The 23,530-nt window shown below is 46.4% G+C and overlaps 2 protein-coding genes across 2 annotated transcripts; both read right to left on the bottom strand.

The window, feature by feature from the left end:
- Positions 1-3,475: 3,475 nt before the first annotated feature.
- On the bottom strand, positions 3,476-6,756 carry LOC311610854 (C-type lectin domain family 10 member A-like; the record flags this gene model as incomplete). Its single annotated transcript, XM_084862364.1, has 9 exons — positions 6,540-6,756; positions 5,801-5,895; positions 5,098-5,214; positions 4,711-4,806; positions 4,547-4,618; positions 4,184-4,444; positions 3,946-4,097; positions 3,768-3,874; positions 3,476-3,626 (listed from the first exon to the last, which is right to left on the bottom strand). The coding sequence occupies exons 2-9, from the start codon at positions 5,865-5,867 to the stop codon at positions 3,476-3,478; spliced, it is 1,023 nt and encodes a 340-aa protein (XP_084718490.1). The 5' UTR covers positions 5,868-5,895; positions 6,540-6,756.
- A 10,213-nt stretch (positions 6,757-16,969) lies between these two features.
- On the bottom strand, positions 16,970-22,668 carry LOC311611306 (C-type lectin domain family 10 member A-like). Its single transcript, XM_084863337.1, has 10 exons — positions 22,400-22,668; positions 21,606-21,685; positions 20,920-21,036; positions 20,493-20,588; positions 20,329-20,400; positions 20,155-20,226; positions 19,964-20,050; positions 19,728-19,879; positions 17,692-17,798; positions 16,970-17,556 (listed from the first exon to the last, which is right to left on the bottom strand). The coding sequence occupies exons 2-10, from the start codon at positions 21,670-21,672 to the stop codon at positions 17,400-17,402; spliced, it is 927 nt and encodes a 308-aa protein (XP_084719463.1). The 5' UTR covers positions 21,673-21,685; positions 22,400-22,668; the 3' UTR covers positions 16,970-17,399.
- Between the last annotated feature and the right edge of the window lie 862 nt (positions 22,669-23,530).

The raw sequence follows: 23,530 nt of genomic DNA on the forward strand, positions 1-23,530 counted from the left end.
AGCCTCTGGGACAGCTTTAAGCGTACCAACATCCAGATTTTTGGGGTGCCAGAAGAAGAGAGAGAGCAGGACATTGAAGGCCTATTGGAAGAAATAATGACAGAAAAGTTTCCCTACCTGGTGAAAGAAATAGACCTACAAGTTCAGGAACTGCACAGAACCCCAAACAAGAGGAATTCAAAGAGGACCACACCAAGTCACATCATAATTAAAATGCCAAGAGCAAAAGACAAAGAGAGAATCTTACAAGCAGCAAGACAAAAACAGCTAGTTACCTACAAAGGAGTACCCATACGACTGTCAGCTGATTTCTCAACAGAAACTATGCAGGCCAGAAGGGAGTGGCAAGAAATATTCAAAGTGATGAACAGCAAGAACCTATCTAATACAACCAAGATTACTCTACCCAGAAAAGCTATCATTCAGAATTGAAGGTCAGATAAAGAGCTTCACAGACAAGAAAAAGTTAAAGGAGTTCATCACCACCAAACCAGGATTACATGAAATGCTGAAGGGTATTCTTTAAGAAGAGGAAGAAGAAGAAAAAGGTAAAGGTAAAAATTATGAACAACAGAAAAACATCAAATACATACCTACCAACAAGTGAATCTAAAAATCAAGTGAAAAAAACATCTGAAGAACAAAATGGACTGGTGAATACAATAGAATTAGGGACATAGAAAGGGAATGGACTAACAATTCTCAGGGGGAAGGGAGTTTGAGGGGGACGGGAAGAGATTGGACAAAAATCTTATATTATGGATGAAGACAGTGGCAGGGGTAAGGGCATGGGGTGGGGTTGGGAATTAGGTGGAGGGGAGCTATTGTGGGGCAAGGGGGAAGAGGAACACCTATAATAATCTGAACAATAAAGACTTATTTAAAAAAAAAGGGGTGGGGGTGGGGTGTACCTGCTTCAACAGTCAGCCCGTCTGTTGCCTTACAGTATTGCTCTCCCACAAGTTGAGTAAGATTCTTCTTCACGTGATCATCTACTTTCACACTGCACACTGTAAAGTTACTTCACATACGTTGGGGTTTCACATAGATGCCTGATGAGAAACAGAATCCGTTGTGTCCATTTCAATTAGAAAATGCTTGTTGCATCTTCATCATGGACTTGTGCCACTGGCCACTCAGATGGCAGCTTGGTGTGGAAGAGGACCCTTGCATTATAGAGGGTCCATTTGCATAATTTGAGGGCCAGTTAGGGAGGTTTCCAAAAATTAAGAACAGACTTCTTAAAGGAGTACTCTTGCGAGGTAGTAAGCGAGCCTTAAAGTCACAAGAGGTGCCGCACCCTGGTTTATGTATCGCTGTGCCACCTTGAATTGCCATTGTGCCCTCCTCCCAGTCCCTGCCTCACTTTCTTCCCAGTACCTGCCTCACTTCCGGGGACTAATGAGTCCTTGTATTTCTGTGTTTACTTTGGACCCAAGGCTGAAGTTGTAGAATGGAAGCTGTAAACTCATATATATATATATATATATATATATATATATATATATATATATATATATATATATATATTATTGATTTCAGAGAGGAAGGGAGAGGGAGAGGGAGATAAAACATCAATGATGAGAGATAACCATTGATAGGCTGACCCCTGCATGCCCCACTCTGGGGATTGAGCCTGCAACATGTGCGTGTGACCTCACTGGGAATGAAACTATGACCTCCTGGTTCACAGGTCAACACTCAACACTCAACACTCAACACTCAACACTCCAGCCAGGCAGCTGCAGACTCCTTTTGTGACTAAAATAAGAAGAGTCTTTATTTCTCATGGTGTGAGAATAAAGGATGTTCTGGATTACTAACACACTTGCACATATCTAATTGTCCTAAAAATCTGCTAAAAGAAACAACTTTAGATATGCTAAATGTTCAAACTTGTAGAAACATCATTCTCACAGAAATCATTTGCTTAAAAGCATTTCTCCTTAAATCTAACTCTCCGTGATCAAATTGGTTCAATAATTCTTTTGGCTTATAAACAGCTATATATCTTTTTCCTAATTTGATCAGTATGGAGTGTAATATAAGCATTTAATATTTGAAAAAAATTATTAAACTTAATTACAATCTTTAAAAAATTCCGTTGATAACAATTTCTTTCTATGGTGTATCAGCTGAAATACAGTTTTCAAGATCCTTTGCTAACTTTAAGACCTGAATCAAAGCAAGCCCAGCTGATGTGTCTCTGTGGTGAGTTCCCAGTCAGGGCACAAGCCTGAGTTTGGGGCCTGGTCCCTGGTAGAGGGCATGCGGGAGGCAGCCAATCAGTGATTCTCTCTCATCATTGATGTTTCTATATCTCCTTCTCCCTTCCTCTCTGAAATAAATAAAAATATTTAAAAAAAACATTTTTAATAAATAGTTTTAAAATCAATTAGTAGGCAACCTTTGGACACTTGGATAATTTCTAAGTGAGACAGAATATGGAAACATTGATCACCAAACATTGTTTTGATGCATGTGTGTGTGAGTGTGTGTGTGTGTGTGTGTGTGTGTGTGTGTGTGTGTCTTGTAGGAGAACTGCATCTTCAGGGTTTGGGAAGAAAATGCTCACATTTGGGAAGAAAATGCTCACATCTTATGAGCAGAGTCACTGACCACCTGCATTCTCAACTGTCTTTTCAAGAATATTTGTATAGCTAACAGCCTTGGAAAATAGAAATAGTGTCTGCCTCTAGAGCAAAGAGTCCGTTTATTCAAGATATGGCCAGCTGCTGCTAATGCTGGGACTCAGGCTGCTTAGCAACAATATGGAGCATGCAAAGGTCAGCTCTGCAGATCAGGGTTGGTAACCTTTGGGAGATTTTAGCAAAACCCCCAGCATGAGCCAGCAGCGGCCTCAGCTTTGATTCACTGTTGTTGTTGCCTGTGGATGCTGCTTCTCTTCACTGTAATGTGAGCAACCCACACCAAGAAGTTTCACCTGAAGCTCTGAAAGCACTCGACACACAGGGGTGGCTCTGTTCTGAGAAGCTCTGGGAAGAGGCTGGTCCCAGCGACAATTCTGCTTCACAGCTGAGACTCAGAGAGCCGAGCTCCCTGCCCTATACAGCACACATCACCCCATCTGGCCCCAATCTCATACAGTTTTCCCAATGCCCTGCTGCCTGCCCAAGTCTTCCTAGTCCTAACAAGCCACAGCACATTCCTAACCCCCAATAACCAGATTACATAAAATGTTTAGTATCTTTCTCTTTTTTTATTCGAAAAAAAAAGTTGACAAAAACAATCTGCAAATTGCGAAGAGTGGCATGGTTTTTTATCTACCCACCCCATCAGACATCATTCTGCATTCCTCACACATCATCCTCTCCCCTTTCCTTAATATCCTAGATGAAAACCCCTTGTGTGATGCAGGAGCCCTTCCCTCCTCACCCCCCCGATAGAAGAATCCCCAAGGCCAGCTTCCCTCAGCAGGTGAACGCATTCAGGAAATAAATTACGAAAGAGGAGACTAGGAGCTGGTTCTGTTCAGCTCTGTCTCGCAGACCCAGCAGAAGGGTGTCATGCAGATGTTATCATTCCACTGGCCATCAGTTCTGAGGTGGGCGCAGTCCTCTTGCCCATGGTAGTACCAATTATCTGGTTGCCCTGGACTCCAGTTCCTAAGGAGAGCAGATGGATGTGGGCCATGGAAGCCAGACTCTCAGCCAAGCAGAGGAGTCCCTTTTGCCCTCAAAAGTCCCCAGCAGGGATAGCAGGCCCAGGCCAAAGGAACAGGGTACAGAGCACACACACACACTCACTTGAAGCCGGTCTTATAGTCTGTCCCGTCCACCCATGTCCAGAGACCAGGTTGGTAAGTAAGGCCAATCCAGGTGTCCACAGGGTACATGTGTTGCTCAAGAAACTTCTGTGGAGAGATGAGGGCGATGACTTCAAATAAACCAACCATTCTCCCAAACAAACTCTCCCAGTTCTCACCTGCTCATTCTGGGAGCCCACGACCACCACATGGGCATTCTGCAGCTGGCAGGACCACTGAGCCTCGGACCAGGACATTCGAAAGGGAGAAAACCAGTAGCAGCTGCCGCCATGCTCCAGCCAGCCAATGGGGCAGCAGGCATCTTGAGAGTCTGAGGTGGAGTGGGGAGGTTCTGAGATGCTGCTCAGGGACACATGGGCAGGATATGGGGCCAAGCGCTGCCTAAACACCACTCACCATTGCTTTGGAGCGCAGCCATCTTACAGTGCAGGGTGTGCAGGTCTTTGACCAGCTGCTGGACTCTCAGGAGCATTTCAGAATAACCTGGGACACACAGAGGGCAGTGGGGATAATGCAGGGGCCCCTCTGAGGGCCCCCCATGCCCTCCCACCACATCAGGCCCAGGGGCAGGAAGAAGAGGCTGACCTGCTTGGAGTTGCTGCTGCTCCCTCTCTAGCTTGCTCCCCAGAGAAAACACTGTGTCATTCAAGCTGCGGGCTGGAGGGGAGGGCACTCAGCACCCTGGCTGCTCCCACCCCACCTCTGTCCAGAGAGCCCAGCCCAGACCCTTGCACACACCCTCCTGGAGGAGCCTCTCACCTGTCTGCAGTTCCTGATCCTGGTTTTCCACCACAGCTTTCAGAGATGTTATTGTTGCTTGCAAACTGCCACCTGGAGGACATGGGGGCTAAGTGCTCAGGATTCAGTTTCCCTCCCCCCAACCATGACCCCTCCCATCCAGAGCCCCTTCCAGCCAGGCTCACCCTGGGAGTGCAGTGCCTGGAACTCAGCCACCATCTTGGAAGTGAAGTTGCTGAAATTTGCTCTCAGGGTCTCCACATCACTCTGAATCCTGGCACCTGATCGGGAAGGTGGGACCATGAGTACTAAGCTTGGTCAGTCCTCTCTGTGCTGGCACTGAGCAGGGCACTGGACATACATTGGCTCATTGGGTCCTCACAGGTACCCGACTTGAAGGGACAGGCTCTGTTGTTATCCAAGCTTGCAGAGGAGGATACTCAGGCACTTGGACTACATTACCCATGAGTAAGTAACAGAGCCAGCAGTCGTTAACCCACCATGATCATCATCAGTGCCTGGATTACCGTACCCACTATTGCCCCCATCCCTGCCCATCCTGTGGCACTCACTTTTGGACCCAATTACAATGATGCCAATCATCAGAAGAAGGATGAGGCCCAGAGTGAGCAGAAGGGGGCAGGGTCCAGAGCAGAGATGCTGCAGGAAGGCTGGGAGAGGAGGCAGCCCTGCAAGAGGAGAGGACATCAGGACATGGAGGTGGAGGATAGGAGAGACACAGGGGAGGAGAGGGCCACAGGGACCTGTCAGGGATGAAGGGTGGTGTAGGGAAAGCTGGGGAGAGGTTGTGGTGCAAGAGATGCCCAGGCACTTGACGCCTCCTGCAGTCACCTGGGCCCCTCATCCCTATGTCAACACCATGGCAATATTTAAGGTCTTATCATCAGGGCTGGGACAGGGCGCAGGAGGACCCAGAGTGCACTGGGGCAGCCAGGCTCTCAGCAGGCTCGTGCTTATCTATATTGTCAAGTTTACAAATGTTTCCATTCCAAACACGACTGTTCACTCCCCCAGTGCAAAAGCTCATACCCTTCCCCAGAGTATAGGCAGCCAGGATGGCTTTGGTCCACCCTGATCCTGTCCTTCCTGAATCCTCTTCATATGGCAACAACCAGGCACTAGCACCAGACACCCGCAATGTGGGGGACTCCAGCGATGTACATGGTAGAGGTACAGATATACCGTGACAGCAGAAATCCTTCTAAACATATTAACAGAGTATTTGAGGAGACACCGTTTCTCCTTTCCCCTTACTGTTTCTAAAACCTTGGCTTTTCTTCTCACTCTCCAAGGACTGAAGGTCTTCATACTTCATAGACATCCTTGGACCAACGCTGAGGCTGCCCGAGCTGAAATGGAGGCAGGGCCAGTGACCAGCTAGGCTGGAGACAGGAGACAGGGGAGGCTGGGACTAGGTTGGAGCTGAGGTAAGGGAAGAAGTTCAGGCTGAGGATAAACCAGGGCTTAGGGATACAACTGGGAATGGGCCCGGGTTTGCAGTAGAGGTTGGAAGTGAGGTTAGGATTGGTTTGGGCTTGGGATGACTCGACTGTGAGATTGAAGATAAAGGTAAAGTTGAAGCTAGAGGTATTACTAGCATTGGGTCTTACATTGGGGATGCAATTAAAGTTATGCCTCCTCGTAGGATCAGGTTCCAACAACAATACTGGTGTTGATGCCATGGGGGGAGTGGGACTACATTAGGTGCTGATGTTGGAAATTGAGAAGAGTTGGGTTGGCACTGGTGTTTGTAATGAAGTTAGAGCTGCATCTAGACAGGAGGCTGAAGATGGGGCTGAAACTGCGCTAGAGGTGAGGCAACCCCAATCTAATTAAGTCAATAGAGTCTAAAATCTCCACCAGGTCATTGAATCTCCGAGCTACCCTTTTATATCTCTTCCTATTCAGTCCCCCTTCAGACCCACAGCCCCCTCTCCCTGCTTTCTCTAATTCCCTCCCTGCCCCCTTTGTCTCACCTGCACCCCCAGGTTACCTGTGCAAAGTCTGGAGGCTGTGATTCTTGGGTTCGCTGCAGCAATGAGTCAAGTTGGGTCAAACAAAATCCTGCAGACTGGAGTAGAGGTGCCTGAGGAGGAGTCAGGTCAGTAGCTGGAGTCCTGCTGGTCTCTGTGTCTAAAATTTTAGGAGTCAGTCACCTGGGATCTACCTTTCCCTCAACTTTGGAAGTCAATCATAATTGGAACCCCGGCAGAGATTATGTGAGTGAAGAAGCTATATATAGGGCCAGCTTGCTCCCCCCTCCCCAACCCCATCCATCCTGGGTGTGTCTGGTCCTTTTCATCTTCTCTTGAGCTCCTGGACTTCCTCATTGTTGCCATTGTGAAGAGGAACCCCTCCCAGAGGGGTCCACAGGTGCAGTCTGTTCCTTCTTCTTTGCCCCATACCACATTTCACTTCCTGCATCTGCACTTTCCAGAGATGATGCTGTCTCCACCATTGCACGTACAGATCCACAGGAGCCATTTTCTCAGTTCTTCCTCAATTGTAACCCAAGTTCCTGGCATCTAAGCTTCTTCCGGTTCATGAACCACCAAGCTGCCCCAGCTCTGGCCTAGTTCTGCTTACTATTTCAAGAAGGAGGGAAGAGATGGGAGATTCAAGATGGCGGCATAGGTAAACATCTAAACTAGTGCAGGGCACAACAATTACAAAACTACAACTAAAAGACAAACGTCTATCACCCAGAACCATGGGAAAGCTGGCTGAATGGAAGCTCTACAACTAGACTGAAAGAGAAAAGAGATTCAGGGCACAAGCGCTGAAAAACTGAGATACAGGGGCGCGCGTGCAAAATGGGCTGACGGTGGATCCTGGTTGGAGGCGGGCATTGCTTTCTTCAACTCGAAGGAAACAAGCTCCCAATCTCTCTGAAATCCAGTTTCTCGGGAGAAGCTGGACTGTCTGCCATCGGGTCAGAAAGTGAGGGTGGCTTGCTTACAGAGCTGAGCGCAAGAATAATTGTTTGCTGTTCCGGGGCTTAAGATGCGGGGACGCGGGCAGAAAGGCAGAGATGGCTGATGGGCAGCCATTGCTGTTTGCCATGCCCTAGCCTAGTGACACCCTGAGACTGCACCCTGAGACTCCGCCCTGCACAATCTACAAACTTACCCAAACTCCAAGCAGCGGCTTTTGCATATGAATGGCCTCCTCTATTGCAGTATTACTTAGCAAACTTAAAACCTAGTGCAGACAGCTCCAAAACCTCCAAGCTCCAAGCAGGGAGCGGAGGACTGTGGTTGTCACAGTAGCTCCTGTAGATTGGCCTCAGACAGTAGCTGAACTGCACCCCATTGAAGATGCAGAAGCTTGTGTACCTAGTGGTCAGTGTGAGACACCAGATTTCAACTCCTTACATCCATCAGTGACACATTCAAGAGGCAGACTCAGTGCGCACCGAAGCCCCACTGAAACAAGGCCTGCACCATAAGCATGTCTCCAATGCAGCAGATCTTCCATTATAGACACAGTGGGTCCTCACAGTCAACTGGCCTGGAGGTCAATTCCTCCCAGTGTACCAACAGCAATCAAGGCTTAATTACACCAAGTCTTTGCACTCAGCCCACAAAAGGGTGTACACAGAGCAACCACCTCAGGTGATTGGGGAAGCTGAGCTACTGGCCCCAATAGGTCACCGACCACACATAGCCACTCCATCAACACAGGGAGACAGCCCAATGAGGAGACACAGAAGCATGTCATGAATGGGAGAGATGGAGGAAAGTAAACTGCTGGATGAGACAGAGTTCAGAATCACATTTATAAGGTTACTCAAGAATATTCTAAAAATCTTTGAGACACTTGATTAGACCTCCAAGAAGATTTGTGAGACCTTCAAAGACATTAATGAGAATATAAAAAAAAATGGAAAAGAACCAGTCAGAAATTAAGCATACACTGTCCAAAATAAAGAATATTCAGAAACTCAACTGTAGATCAACGTACCCCAAGAGTCAAACCAAGTACTGGAATATGAGGAAGCAAAAAACACCCAACGAGAGAGGCAGAAAGAAGAATCCAAGTGTGAGGATAGCATAAGGAGCCTCTGGGATGGCTTTAAGAGTACCAACATCCTGATTTTTGGGGTGCCAGAAGAAGAGAGAGAGCAGGACATTGAAGGCCTATTGGAATAAATAATGACAGAAAACTTTCCCTACGTGGTGAAAGAAATAGACCTACAAGTTCAGGAACTGCACAGAACCCCAAACAAGAGGAATCCAAAGAGGACCACACAAAGACACATCATAATTAAAATGCCAAGGGCAAAAGACAAAGAGAGAATCTTACAAGCAGCAAGAAAAAAACAGCTAGTTACCTACAAGGGAATACCCATACAACTGTCAGCTGATTTCTCAACAGAAACTATGCAGGCCAGAAGGGAGTGGCAAGAAATATTCAAAGTGATGAACAGCAAGAACCTACAATCAAGAGTACTCTACCCAGAAAAGCTATCATTCAGAATTGAAGGTCAGATAAAGAGCTTCACAGACAAGAAAAAGTTAAAGGAGTTCATCACCACCAAACAAGAATTACATGAAATGCTGAAGGGTATTCTTTAAGAAGAAAAGAAGAAGAAGAAAAAGGTAAAGGTAAAAATTATGAACAACAAAAAGACATCAAATACATATCTACCAACAAGTGAATCTAAAAATCAAGTGAATAAAAAATCTGAAGAACAAAATGGACTGGTGAATATAATAGAATCAGGGACATAGAAAGGGATTGGACTAACAATTCTCAGGGTGAAGGGGGTGTGAGGGGTACACAAAGAGATTGGACAAAAATCTTACACCTATTGATGAAGACAGTGGCAGGGGTAAGGGCATGGGGTAGGGTGGGGAATCAGGTGTAGGAGAGCTATTGGGGGGGGAGGAACACCTGTAATAATTTGAACAATAAAGTTTTATTATAATTAAAAAAAAAAAAGGAGGAGGGAAGAGGGTTAAGGACAGTAACATACCTGGCCAGATAGGGACAGGAGTATCTTGGAACAGGAACAAGCTTTGATTGAGCATCACATTAACCATTCAGTTCCCATAGACCCATGGGAGAGGGGATTGGAAGATGGCAGAGGAGTAGGTGGACCTTTCTCCCACCTCCTCCCAGAATTTAAGTAGAACTGACCTAAATGGGGAATAATCAACCCTGAAATACCAGCTGAAGACTGGCTGAAGAAGAGACTTTTAAACAGGGAAAGGCAGAGATTTCCTCAAAACTGGTAGGAAAGGCCGAATCCGGTTTGGCTCAGTCGATAGAGCATTGTTCTGTGGACTGAAGGGTCCCAGGTTCGATTCCAGTCAAGGGCATGTACCTTGGTTGTGTGTCCGGTGAGGGGTGTTCAAGAGGCAGCTGGTCGATGTTTCTCTCTCATCGACGTTTCTAGCTCTCTGTCCCTCTCCCTTCCTCTCTGTAAAAAATCAGTAAAATGTATTTTTTAAAAACAACTTGTAGGAAAGGCGGGGAGCCAATGGGTACTGGCCCAGCACCCAGGAGCAGCAGGCCAAGGGAGGGGAGGGTTCCCCCAGAGAGAAGAGAGGCATGAAAACCAGGCAGGGCACACAAACCTGGACAGCCAGAACTGGCAATAGCCACCGCACCAATCAGCATGAGTGCTTCTAGTAGCCAGAGACCTGAACCGTCCAGGGACAAAGCCACTTTTTTAAAGGGCTTGTACACAGGATTTTCCCTCCCAGACACGCATCTAGGCAAAGGGAGAGCAGTGTGAACTGTGAGCAGATAAAAGTGGTCCCGGCCCTCATAGCACTTCCATTCTGGTGGGTGACAGATACAATAAATGAGTAAATATATATATAATTTACATGGTGGTAAGTGCTATTGAGGAAAATATAGCAATGAAGTGAGATGGGTCAGTTCTTCATAGGCCATCAATAAGGTATCAAAGGGGTCCTCCAGGCAATTGCCAGCAGAATTAACAGAATAGTCAGAGTGGGGAAAGGCATGAGGGATCGGACAGCACTCCTGAAGGCCATGCCCGCAGCACCTGTCCTACCACAAGCGATAGTTCCCGCCTTACTACCTGTAGAGACCCTATGGGCATCCACCACAGTATCCCAACCCTCCTGTGCAGGAACAAGTGATGGAGGATGCTGACATCCAGGGTGCAAGAGAACAGGTAGAACCAGTGCTACAGAACATGTATAGGGGCCATAGACCACGACTCCACAGGGGCCCTCTTCCCAAATGACAGCCTACAGCGCTAACTGGTTTGACTCAGTGGATAGAGCGTTGACCTGAAGACTCAGGGGTCCCAGGTTTGATTCTGGTCAAGGGCATGTACCTTGGTTGCAGGCACATCCCCAGTAGGGAGTGTGCAGGAGGCAGCTGATCGATGTTTTTAACTCTCTATCCCTCTCACTTCCTCTCTGTTAAAAAAAAAAAAATCAATAAAATATATTTTTTAAATGACAGCCTACAGAGGATGCAATGAAGAAGATAAAGAATATTCAGGAGATGAGACCCAAACTCAGCAGCCTCCTCCAAGTTGGTCCCACTGCCACTTCAATGACCATCCTAAAGCACAAAATGGCAAGGGGACCAAAGTAGCTGATCCACCAGCTGAGAACTTGTCTGCTTCAAAAGCTGAGCAGGGAGGGGCTGAGTAAATGCTGACTTACCATCTCTACTATTAGCTAGTTTAGTCATCCACAAGAATAAATTAATATGACATCTCAGCAATAAGAAAGGAACAAAAAATTAAAACTGAAGCTCTCAAATGCTTGCTTTTTGCCCATTGATCAGATACCTAGAACTATCTGCATTATCCATATAGCATGCGATTTTATTATTTTTATCTAAAGATATCTATTTCAGGTAATGGCACATGTGCTTGCTTTTTATAAGCCTGGTTTTTCTCACTACACTTTTAAAGGTTGTTAAATTGTTTCATATCTGGTAAAGTTGAGATTTTCAAGAACCTTGTTTTTAATTTGTAAGAAAAGTTTATAATTTGAGCTGAAACCAGTTTGGCCCAGTGGATAGAGAGTCAGCCTGTGGACTGAAAGGTCCCAGGTATGATTCAGGTCAAGGACGTATACCTTGGTTGCGGGCACATCCCCAGTAGGAGGTGTGCAGGAGGCAGCTGATCGATGTTTCTAACTTTCTATAATTCTCCTTTCCTCTCCATAAAAAAAAAAATCAATAAAATATATATATTTTTAATTAAATCTCATTTTTTAAAAAGTTTACAACTTGATTTTTTTCAAAAGTCAACAAACTGCAAGCTCCATTTAATAAAGGTCTTAAATTAACAAACAAACAAAAAAGTATTGGGAGTCAAGAAAGACCTTACTGAGAAAGTGATAGCTGAACAAAAGCCTGAAGGAGGTGAGGGCATATGCCATGAGAAGCTCCAGTAGGAAGGTTTTTTAGATAGAGGGCAAAGCACGTGCAAAGGCCCTGGGGTGAAAGCATGTCTGGTGTTTCAAGGATCATCTCTTTGTCAGAGATTCTATAGAGAAGTGAGCTTGATAGAAGAATAGATGAGTCATACAGAAATAACATGGGTCAGCAATTCTTTAGGGTCTTGTAGGTTCTTTTTGAGGACTTGTTTTCTCCACGTTAGGGGGAAGACTTTGGAGGGGTCAGAGCAGAGGATTGAATGACATGGCCTATATGTTAACTTTACTATGTGACTGCTATCTTGTGGATTTCATGAAAAGGGTCAACAGTAGAACCAAAAGTCCATATAAGGAGCTATTGTAATACCTAGGAGATAGATGATGGTGACATAAGCTTGGAGGTGATGAGAAGTGTTGATTTTGGATGTATTGTGAAGGTGGGGCTGACAACTAGCATGTGGGCTCCATAGTTCACCTTCTAATCTCCAAAATAAATTAAACTTCGAGCATTTTCCACATACCACTGACTCCTAGAAAATGCAACTTATTCCTGACTTTTGCAGTGATGATGCTTAAAGCTATGTCATCACATTTTGTGAACATGGTAATAGTGTGAGAGAAGCAATGTTTTGCCATCACGGGCAAACTGAAAAAACTTGTCCACATGGGTAATCTTGGAGAATTTTCCTTTGAATCCCTGCTGTAGTTCTGTTTGGTAAGCCTCTCCTCCCAAAGCCTGACTCCCTTGCCACGTTCCTGGAAGTAACCTTTCCTTTCCTTCACCGGGTTCAAGAAGTTTTCCGTCATTATTCCTTCAAAAAGGTTCTCAATTTCTTGCTCCCTTTCTTCTCCTTCTGGTACCTCTATAATGTGGAAACTGTTATCCTTTATGGTGTCCCAGAGCTCTCTTATATTATCCTTATTTTTTTAATTATTATTTTTTCTGTTCTGATTGGATGTTTCCTGCTACCTTGTCTTCCAAATCACTGATTTGATAATCTGCTACACCTAACCCATAGTTAATACCTCCTTTTGAAGTGTAATTCTTCATTTCAGATATTGCATTCTTCACTTCTGACTGGTTCTTTATCATGGTTTCTATGTGCTCTTTTGTGCTTACTATCTCTTTGTTTATGTTCTCACTGAGTTCATCCGTTCTTGCCCTAAGTTCCTCGAGCATCCTTATAATCGTTGTTTTGAACTTTATATCTGGTAGATTGCTTGTTTCCACTTCATTTAGTTCTTTTTCTGGGAATTTCTCCTGGTTCTTTTATTTGGGGATGTTTTTGTCTCCCCATTTTTAATTTTTTGTTGGTGTTGTTAATACTCACCCAAGGATATTTTTTCCACTAATTTTTAAAGAGAGTGGAAGGGAGTGGGGTGGGGGAAGAGAGAGAGAGAAGCACCATTGTGAGAGAGAGAGAGAAATCAATTGCTTGTCTCCCACCTGTGCTCCTAATGGGGCCAGGATTGAACCTGTAACCCAGGTACATGCCCTTGACCAGGAATCAAACCCACAACCCTTTAGTGTGTGAGCTGATGCTCTAACCATTTAGCAATGCTGGCAGGTTTGTCTCCCCATTTTGGCTGCCTCTATGTATTTGTTTCTATGCATTAGGCAGGTCTGCTATTACTCCCAGTCTCGGTATGGCGGTCTTATGTAGTAGTTGTTCTGTGGGACTCAGTCACACAGTCTCCCTTATAAGCTGAGCAAGGTGCTCTATGAATGTTCCTTGTGTGGGTTATATAAGCTATCCTGTTGTAGTTGAGTTTTTATTGCTCTTGGCCCCTCTATGTATAGACTTGAACCTTAGGCTGGCTGACTGTGAGAATTAATCTCAACCATAGAGTGTGAGATGCTGTCTGGGTACTAACCACATTAAATGGAATTCACCACAGCAGGATCTGCTGCCTTCTGAGGCCTCCCTTTGAATATGATGCTTTTGGGTCCTGCTCTGATGTAGTCTGAAGCCCACCACTGGATGTGTTTCTTCTGGGACATCCTGGGAGGGACTCTGGTGCATGTCAATGTCAGATGCTGTCTGTGGCTGGCCCTGGGTTACTTGTTTGGAGCAACAAAGCAATCCACCATTTGTGGTTGCCTCTGTTGGGCCTGGGTGTGCATAGGAGAGGTCAAGATGGGCACCAAATCTGGCTTCCAACATCACCAAGCCCAGGAACAGGTCAGCAAAAGGCCTACGACATGCCAAGATCTGCTTCCACTGCCTGGGCATTCTAGCTGCCTGTGAGGTTCAGTCACTGAAAGAGCTTCTGGCAGTATGGGACCTGCATGAAGAAGGTTCTCAGTGATTCATCAAGCACCCACTCTGATGATTTTCATGTGATGCTGGTGGGCAGAGAAAAGTGAAGTTGTGCTGCCTCCAGGGGATAATTTTGTCCTCCCCATACCTTCCCTCTGATATCAACCTCTTATATTAAAAATATTTTTATTGATTTCAGAGAGGAAAGGAATGGGAGAGAGAGATAGGAACATCAACGATGAGAGAGAATCATTGATCAGCTGCCTGTTGCACACCCCAAACTGGGGATGGAGCCTGTAACTCAGGCATAGGCCCTGACCGGGAATCGAACTGTGAACTTCTGGTTCCAAGGTTAATGTTCAGCCACTGAGCCATGCCAACTGATTGTTAATTAATTTTAATTAACACCTTTCTATATGCCAGGCAGTTGTCTGGGTGCAAGTAATACCACAATGCATGGGTCCTGGCCTCTCGTAGTGGGAGCCCTTAGTTATGGACTGGTTCTTTACGGGATGTCCCAATATGCTTCCCCTGTGTGCCAAATTTATTGAAAAACATAACAATCTCCATGCCTCCCTACATCCATTCTCTCCACAATGTCATTTTGTAGCTCCTCCCATCAGAAGCTGTTCTATTTCCTGACTCCTAGAAGTGGGGCTGCCTTGTGATTTTGGCCAACAGGAGTTAACAGAAGTGATGCTTCAGTTACAGAACTAAGACTGCAGAGTCCTTGCACTCTCCCAGTTACTCTTTGGAACCCTGCCCAAAGGCATAATGCGAATCAGCCCAAGCTAGCCTAAAAATGGCCCAGTCACCCGCATTGTCCCAGCCCGTAGTCAGCCAAATGTCAGACATGGAAGTGAGGCTGTCCTAGACCAGCTCCCAGTCAGCCCACCAGCTGGCCTCAAATGCATGAATGAGACCAGCTAAAGCAGTGGTTCTCAACCTGTGGGACGTGACGCCTTTGGGGGTTGAATGACCCTTTCAGAGGAGTTACCTAAGACATCCTGCATATCAGATATTTATGATTCATAACAGTATCAAAATTACAGTTATGAAGTAGCAATGAAAATAACTTTATGGTTGGGGGTCACCACAGCATGAGGAACTGCATTAAAGGGTCGCGGCATTAGCAAGATTGAGAACCACTGAGCTAAGGTGAGTCAAATCTTCCCAGACCAAAAACACCCAGCTGATCTATAGACTCATTGGCTATAACAGATAGTTATTGTTTTAAGCCGCTAATTGGGGTGGATTGTTAACAATAGCTAACCAATACAACTGGGGGTGTTATCTGCTTCTACTAACAACTTTGGGATATTCAAAAAAGTTAAAGAGTCATCTTTCTTTATCACCCTAAGTTTAAACAGCTTTAAGTGACAGAAAATAATGGAACTCAATCTATAGGAAAGAAAATGCTCCATTCATTATAACATAGGACTTTCCAAGGCCTCACCTACCTTCCTCATTCTGTTATTTTATGGTTGCTAAAAATTAGTCTGTGTGAAATGCATAAGGTTTCACAAAAGAGTATATACTGTGTGGTTTCATTTATATGAAATTCTGGGAGATTTTTGGGGGTGAAGGAAATTTTCTACACCTTGTTGGAGTGGTAGTTACCTAGGTATTTATGTTTGTCAAAAGTCATCTCTACTCTTTCAAGGAGTTCATTTTACTGCGTAAGAATTGTATATCAATAAAGTTTACTTTTAAGGTTACAAATCTTATAGGGAAAGGGAACTCTTTTTTAAAATATATATTTTATTGATTTTTTACAGAGAGGAAGAGAGAGGGATAGTCAGAAACATCGATGAGAGAGAAACATCTATCAGCTGCCTCTTGCACACCCCCAACTGGGGATGTCCCCGTAACCAGGGTACATGCCCTTGACCGGAATCAAACCTGGGACCTTTCAGTCCCCAAGCTGATACTCTATCCACTGAGCCAAATCAGTTTCAGAAAAAGGAAACTCTTATATACTACAGGTGGGAATGTAAATTGGTGCAACCACTATGGAAAATACTATGGAGCTATCTGCAAAAATTAAAAATAGAACTACCAAGTGATCAAACAATCCCACTTCTGGGAATATATGCAAGTGAAATGACAATGGTATATCTGCATCCCATGTTCATTGCAGTATTATTAACAATAGCCTAGATATGGGAACAACCTAAGTGTTCATCAATGGATGAATAGATAGGGAAGATGTGGTACATATGAGCAATGAAACATTATTAAGTCACGAGTAGAAAGAAATCCTGCCATTTGCCACAACATGAATGGACTTTGAGGGCATTATACCAAGTGAAATAAGCCAGACCAAGAAAGACAAATACTGCATGGCATCACTTATACGTGGAATCTGAAAATATCAAATTCATAGTAAGAAATAGTAGAAAAGTGGTTGCCTGGGCGGTGGGGGTATAAAATATGGAAAGGTTGGTAAAAGGGTACACATTTTCAGTTATAAAATGAATAGGTCTGAGGATCTAATGTAAGACATGGTGACTATAGTTGATGACACTGTATATAGTGGATAACACTATATAGTATAAGTGTAATTTGCTAAGAAAATAGAACTTAAGTATTCGTACAAAAAAGATAAATACGTGAGATTATATATGTGTTCATTAACTAGATGGGATCTTTCCTTTACTATATATATATATATATATATATATATATATATATATATATATATATATGATCACCACCATGAATACTTAGGTAACTTAAAGTTTTATATGTCAATTATACCTCAATAAAGCTGAAATTTAATTTTTAAAAAATATTTTATTAATTTTTTTTACAGAGAGGAAGGGAGAGAGATAGAGAGTTAGAAACATCGATGAGAGAGAAACATCAATCAGCCGCCTCCTGCATACCCCCTATTGGGGATGTGACCACACCCACGGTACATTCCTCTAACCGAAATCGAACCTGGGACCTTTCAGTCCGCAATCCGACGCTCTATCCACTGAGCCAAACTGGTTAGGGCTGAAATTTAATTTTTAAAAGCACCTTAGGAACTCTATATAATCTTTGAAAGTTAAGGAGAAAAAAAAACTCAAAATGATGGCAATGCTCCAATCTCCCAGAGCTTGTTTCTCTCCCACAGAGACCTTATTAGGGGTGTCTGGGGAAGACTCCCTCCCCCATCCCTGCCATTTCCATGGCTCAATGGTCCACAGGAAACAGCTCTAAGAAACACCCCTATCTGGACTTGCTAATGCTGGCCTCACAGGCCCAGCGGTAGAGCCTCTGGCAGGCGTCGTCATTCCATTTGCCATCCGGGTGGAAGTGGGCACAGTCCTCACCTCCACCGAGCCCGTGCCCCTGCCAGTCGTCTGGCTGTCCTGGCTTCCAGTTCCTGAGGGGGGAGGACACGGCAAGTTGGGAAAGTCAGATGGAGCAGAGTGAGGGCTGAGGAGAAGAGGCTGTAGGTCGGATCCTGGAGGAGTAGAACTGAAAGGGGAGGAAGAGCACAGGAAGCAGGAGTACTCACTTGAAGTTGGTCTCATAGTCTGTTCCATCCACCCATTTCCAGGCTCCTTCACGGTCGCTGAGGCCCATCCAGGTGTAGGAGGAGCCTATGTGCGCCTGGACAAAAAACTGGGACGACAGAATGACAACAATGTCTTCTCCCCATCCCAACCGATTCCTTGGACTAGGAGTTCTAAACGTTACATGTACGTTATATCATCTGAGGAGATTTGGGATGTTTATCCCAATGCCCAGGCCAATTTCTGTCATGCTCTGCTTCAGTAACAGAGACTGGTGATTCCATCATTGTGCGAACATCATAGAGTGCACTTAACAACCTGGGAGGGGGTAGCCTACCGCACACCTTGGCTGTAGCCTATTGCTCCTGGGCTATCAGTCTATATGGTGTGTTACTCTACAAAACCACAAGAGATGATAAAATCAAACACAAGAAGAAAGGATACACAAAAGGGGTACAGTAAACACGGGTGTATGATATGAGGCTCCTGCCAGCAAAACACAGCATACGGTTAAACAACAAACTCTTTGTATAAGTAGAAAGAATACACTCTAACATAATAATAGTATTTATATATATAAAACTCTATGCAACCGGTTGATAGAACAACCGAACAACCAGCCGGTCACTATTTCACACACTGACCTCCAGGGGGCAGATGCTCAATGAAGGAGCTGCCCTCTGGTGGTCAGTGTGCCCCCAAAGTGTGAGTGCCACTCAGCTGACCGACAGGAGCCAGACACTGGGCTCATGACTGGTGAGCACAGCTGCAGCGGTGCTAGCCTCTCCCGCCTCCGCAGCAGTGCTACCAAGCAGCAGCAGGCACAGCGGGGCTAGGATGAGCGGAGCAGTGCAGAGCCCAGCCTGGACTTGGGCTCCTCCCCAGCTGCCAGCCACTTCACACACTACTACATCCCCCGAGGGGTCCCAGATTGAGAGAGGGCACAGGCCAGGCTGAGGGACCCCACCAGTGCACAAATCTGTGCACTGGGCCTCTAGTAGTATTATCCTATATAATAAAAGAGAAACATGTAAATTGACCATACCTTCGCTACACTCACCAGCCAATCAGGAGTGGGTATGTAAATTAACCCAACAAAGATGGTGGTTAATTTGCATACACAGGCACTGGGTAGAGAGCAGACATGGAGAGTTGGCAGCTTGGAGGACTTGGCAGAGTGGGAGACCATGGGACAGAGACAGAGCAGGAAGGGAAAACCAAGAGCAGGGGGAGCACAAGGAATGCTGGGAATTGTAGTTTTGGTGGCAGATGGATATCCTAGACTCTGGAGCAAAGTGAGCCTGGAGCAAGGTATGGTTGCGGTGGGGGATGCAGGGAAAGCAAAGGTGAGAGACATAAGTAAAATCAGAGTGTCTGGGGAAAATTAAAGGGAAGATATCCTAAAACTTCCAGGAAATCTCCACCAATGAAGCAAATGCGGCGGGGGGGGGGGGGAATGCCTCTATTATTCTGTGAGCAACAAACCAAACTGGGTTGGGGTCTCAGACAATTCACTCATATGATTGCAAAGACAGACAGAAACTCCTAGATTGGAGAGGGTGCAGGTGGGGCTGAGGGCCCCACCCACCCACCCCACCCCCCTGCACAAATCTTTGTGTACCAGGCCTCTAGTAAATGCATAAATCAGAAACAGTTGTTTATTTCCATTTTCAAGTACACTGTCCTGTGCATAACTGTAAGTGCTGGGCTTTTATACCTATGGCTGGCAGTGAGGTAGGTCTGTTCACACCAGCATCCGCACACACACACACCTGAGCAATGTGCTGCACTACCTACTGACCACAAGGTGAAAGGAATTTTTTGACTCTAATCTAATCTTATGAGATGACTTTGGTTCTCTCTTTGGTCTGTCCTTGCTGACATGTCATGTGTGGCCCATGATTATAAATCCCTCAGGGTGTGGCTCACATCGCATGGTTTTAAAGCTCCCTGGTGATGCCCGTGTGCAGCAAGAGCGGAGAACCATTTCTTTAGCGGGGCCAGTTCTCGGGACCTGAGCTCAGACCTGAGCCCTCACCTGCTCCTCTCTGGAGTTGATGACAACCAGGTGGGCATTCTCCAGCTGGCAGTACTTCTCAGCCTCGGGCCAGGGCTTCCCAGAACTGGAGAACCAGTAGCAGCTGCCTTCATACTCCAGCCAGCCAACGGGGCAGCAGGCATTTTGAGAGTCTGAAATGGAAAGAGAGGAGGATCTGATGTGCTGCCAGACATGAGCAAGATATGGGGCCAGGCGCTGCCCCACACACCACTCACCATTGCTCTGGAGCGCAGCCATATGACAGTGCAGGGTGTGCAGGTCTCTGACCAGCTGCTGCATTCTCAGGAGCATTTCAGAATAACCTGGGACACACAGAGGGCAGTGGGGACAATGCAGGGGGTCCCGCTGAGGGCCCCCCATGCCCTCCCACCACATCAGGCCCAGGGGCAGGGAGAAGGGGCCTGACCTGCTTGGAGTTGCTGCTGCTGTGTCTCCAGCTTTATCTCCAGAGAAAACACCTTGTCATTCAAGCTGCGGGCTGGAGGGGAGGGCACTCAGCACCCTGGCTGCTCCCACCCCACATCTGTCCTGAGAGCCCAGCCCCCACCCTTGCACACTCACTCCTGGAGGAGCCTCTCACCTGCCTGCAGTTCCTGCTCCTGGTTTTCCACCACAGCTTTCAGAGATGTTATTGTTGCTTGTAAACTGCCACCTGGAGGACATGGAGGCTCAGTGTTCAGGATTGAGCTCCCCTCTCCCCCACCATGACCCCTCCATTCCGGAGCCCCTTCCAGCCAGGCTCACCCTGGAAGTGCAGTGCCTGGACCTCAGACACTGTGTTGGAAGTGAAGTTGCTGAACGTTGTTCTCAGGGTCTCCACATCACTCTGAATCTTGGCACCTGATCAGACAGGTGGGACCATGAGTATTAAGCTTGGTCAGTCCTCTCTGTGCTGACACTGAGCAGGGCAAGGGACATACATTGGCTCATTGGGTCCTCACAGCCACCCGACTTAAAGGGACAGGCTCTGTTGTTATCCAAGCTTGCAGAGGAGGACACTCAGGCACTTGGACTACATTACCCATGAGTAAGTAACAGAGCACATTTCTAACCCCGAATAACCAGATGGCAGGGACAGTGACCAGCCATCTTTATCCACCATGATCATCATCAGTGCCTGGATTACCATACCCACAATTGCCCCCATCCCTGCCTGTCCCGTGACACTCACTTTTGGATCCAATCACAATGATGCCAATCATCAGGAGAAGGATGAGGCCCAGAGTGAGCAGAAGGGGGCAGGGTCCAGAGCAGAAATGCTGCAGGAAGGCTGGGAGAGAAGGCAGCCCTGCAAGAGGAGAGGACATCAGGACATGGAGGTTGAGGACAGGAGAGACACAGGGGAGGAGGAGAGGGCCACAGGGACCTGTCAGGGATGAAGGGTGGTGCAGGGAAAGCTGGGGAGAGGTTGTGATGCAGGAGATGCCAAGGCATCTGACCCCTCATGCAGTCACCTGGGCCCCTCATCCCTATGTCAACACCATGGCAATATTTAAGGTCTTATCATCGGGCCTGGGACAAGGGGCAGGAGGACACAGAGTGCGCTGGGGCAGCCAGGCCCTCAGCAGGCTCGTGCTTATCTGCATTGTCAGGTTAGCCAAAGTTTTTCTCCCAAACATGACTATTCACCCTCCCAGTATAAATGCTCATGACCTTCCCCAGAGTATAGCAGGACTGCTTTGGTGCACCCTGATCTTGTCCTTCAGAGGATTCTGAATCCTCTTGATACTGGAACCCCCTGAGTGGGGGACCCTACAGTGCACATGGTAGAGGTGCAGATATACCATGATGGCACAAATCCTTCTAAACATATCAACAAAAGTATTTTAGGAGACACCATTTCTCCTTTCCTCTTACCATTTCTAGAACCCTGTTTTTTCTTCTCACTCTCCAAGGACTGGAGATCTTCATATTTCATCGACATCCTTGGACCAACTCTGAAATGGAGGAAGGGCCAGAGACCAGGCTAGGGATGGAGTTAGGGGCAGGGGGAGGTTGGAGCTGAAGTCAGGGCTGATGTTGAGGTGAGAGAAGTCCGGGTTGAGGATGAGCCAAGGGTTAGGGAGAGGAATGGGAATGGGCCTGGGTTTGCAGCAGAGGTTGGAATTGGGATCAGGATTGGTCTTTGGGCTGGGGTTGGGGTGAATGTGCGAATGAAGGTGAAGGTAAAGTTGGAGCTGAATATGTGAGTAGGATTGGGTGTAAAATCGGGGGTGCAGTTGAGTTTGCATCCCCTCCTTTGATCAGGGTCAACACTTCAGCTTGGCCCTGAAGTTGGAAACAGAAGAGAGTTAATTTGGGGCTTTTGTTAAGACTCATGTTGACTTGGGAGTTGAAGCTGTTTGGGGGTTAAGGAAGAAGATGGTATTTCTAATGTGGTTGGGACTGAGGCGAGGCGGGGGCTCACTATGGGACTGGGGATGAGGCTGAGCGAGCCTCCGCTGTGACCGAGGTTTGGCTGCCCTATTTCAACCCGAATCCAGTTCAGTGAAGAGAGTCTGAAATTTCCACTTGGCCATTAATTAAATCTCCAAGCTGTCTTTTTATATCTCTTCCTATCCAGTCGATCCTGAGACCCACAGCCCCCTCTCCCTGCTTTCTCTAACTCCCTCCTGTCCCCTTGGTCCCACCTGCAGCCCCAACCCAGTTACCTGTGCAAAATCCAAAGGCTGTAATTCTTGGGGTTGCCCTGCAGCAATGAGCAAAGTTGAATAAAAAGAAATCCTGGAGAGTGGAGTGGAGGTCCCTGGGGGAGGAGTTGGATAAGTGACTGGAGTCCTGCTGGTCTCCGTGTCTGAAAGCCCAGAAGTCTAGAATCTGGAATCTCCCATTTCCTTGACTTTGGACTGTAAATAATAATCAAATCACGGGCTGAGACTGTGTGTTTGGAGTGATAGATATCAAGCCAGCTCTGCTCTCCTCCTCCAGGGTGTGTCTCCTCCCTTTTCGCTTCCTTTCAGCCTTCCTAACTTCCTCATTTCTTTCATTTGGGAAATGAGTCCTGACCAGAATGGATAAGAGGTACAGTCTAATCCTCTGCCCATGCACCCTTTCACTTCCAGCATCAGGATTTTCCTTAGTGGATGGTGTCTCCACCATTGCACACCCAGATCCAGAAGACCCTTTTTCTCAGTTCTTTCTCAACTATAACCCAAGTCCCTAGCATCTGAGCTTCCTCTGGGGCCTGAGCCACCAAGCTCCCCCAGCTCTGGCCTAGCTCTGCTCACTGTTCCAAGAAGGAGGAAAGAGGGTGAAGAAAATAGGATCCCTGGCCAGATTGGGACAGGAGGATCTGGGGACATGAACAAACTTCATGAAGCCCTGCCCTCATAGAACTTGCAGATAAACAAAATAAAGTAGCAATATTTTTTTTTTTGAGGAAAATATAGCAGGGGAGTGAGAGACAGGGTCAGTAATTTATAAAATATATTTTATTGATTTTTTTACAGAGAGGAAGGGAGAGAGATAGAGAGCTAGAATCGTCAATGAGAGAGAGACATCCACCAGCTGCCTCTTGCACACTCCCTACTGGGGATGTGCCCACAACCAAGGTACATGCCCTTGCCAGAATCGAACCTGGGACCTTTCAGTCCACAGACCGACGCTCTACGACTGAGCCAAACTGGCTTCGGCTATTTTATTGATTTTTTACAGAGAGGAAGGGAGAGGGCTAGAGAGTTAGAAACATCGATGAGAGAGAACCATCGATCAGCTGCCTCTTGCACACCCCCTACCGGGGATGTGGCCGCAACCAAGGTACATGCCCTTGACCAGAATCGAAC

Source organism: Pipistrellus hanaki (assembly GCF_964339955.1).
Source record: "Pipistrellus hanaki genome assembly, chromosome: 16".
In the NCBI taxonomy this organism is placed as follows: domain Eukaryota; kingdom Metazoa; phylum Chordata; class Mammalia; order Chiroptera; family Vespertilionidae; genus Pipistrellus; species Pipistrellus hanaki.

Bases quoted from the DNA above. Each gene is read 5' to 3' on its own strand.
- LOC311611306 (XM_084863337.1), bottom strand. From the start codon at position 21,672: ATGTCGATGAAATATGAAGATCTCCAGTCCTTGGAGAGTGAGAAGAAA. The intron at 20,227-20,328 runs GTGAGAGGCTCC...CCTCCCCTCCAG, and splicing joins GGAGCAGGAACTGCAGGCAG to CCCGCAGCTTGAATGACAAG. The intron at 19,880-19,963 runs GTGAGTGGTGTG...TTTCCATTTCAG, and splicing joins GGCTGCGCTCCAGAGCAATG to ACTCTCAAAATGCCTGCTGC.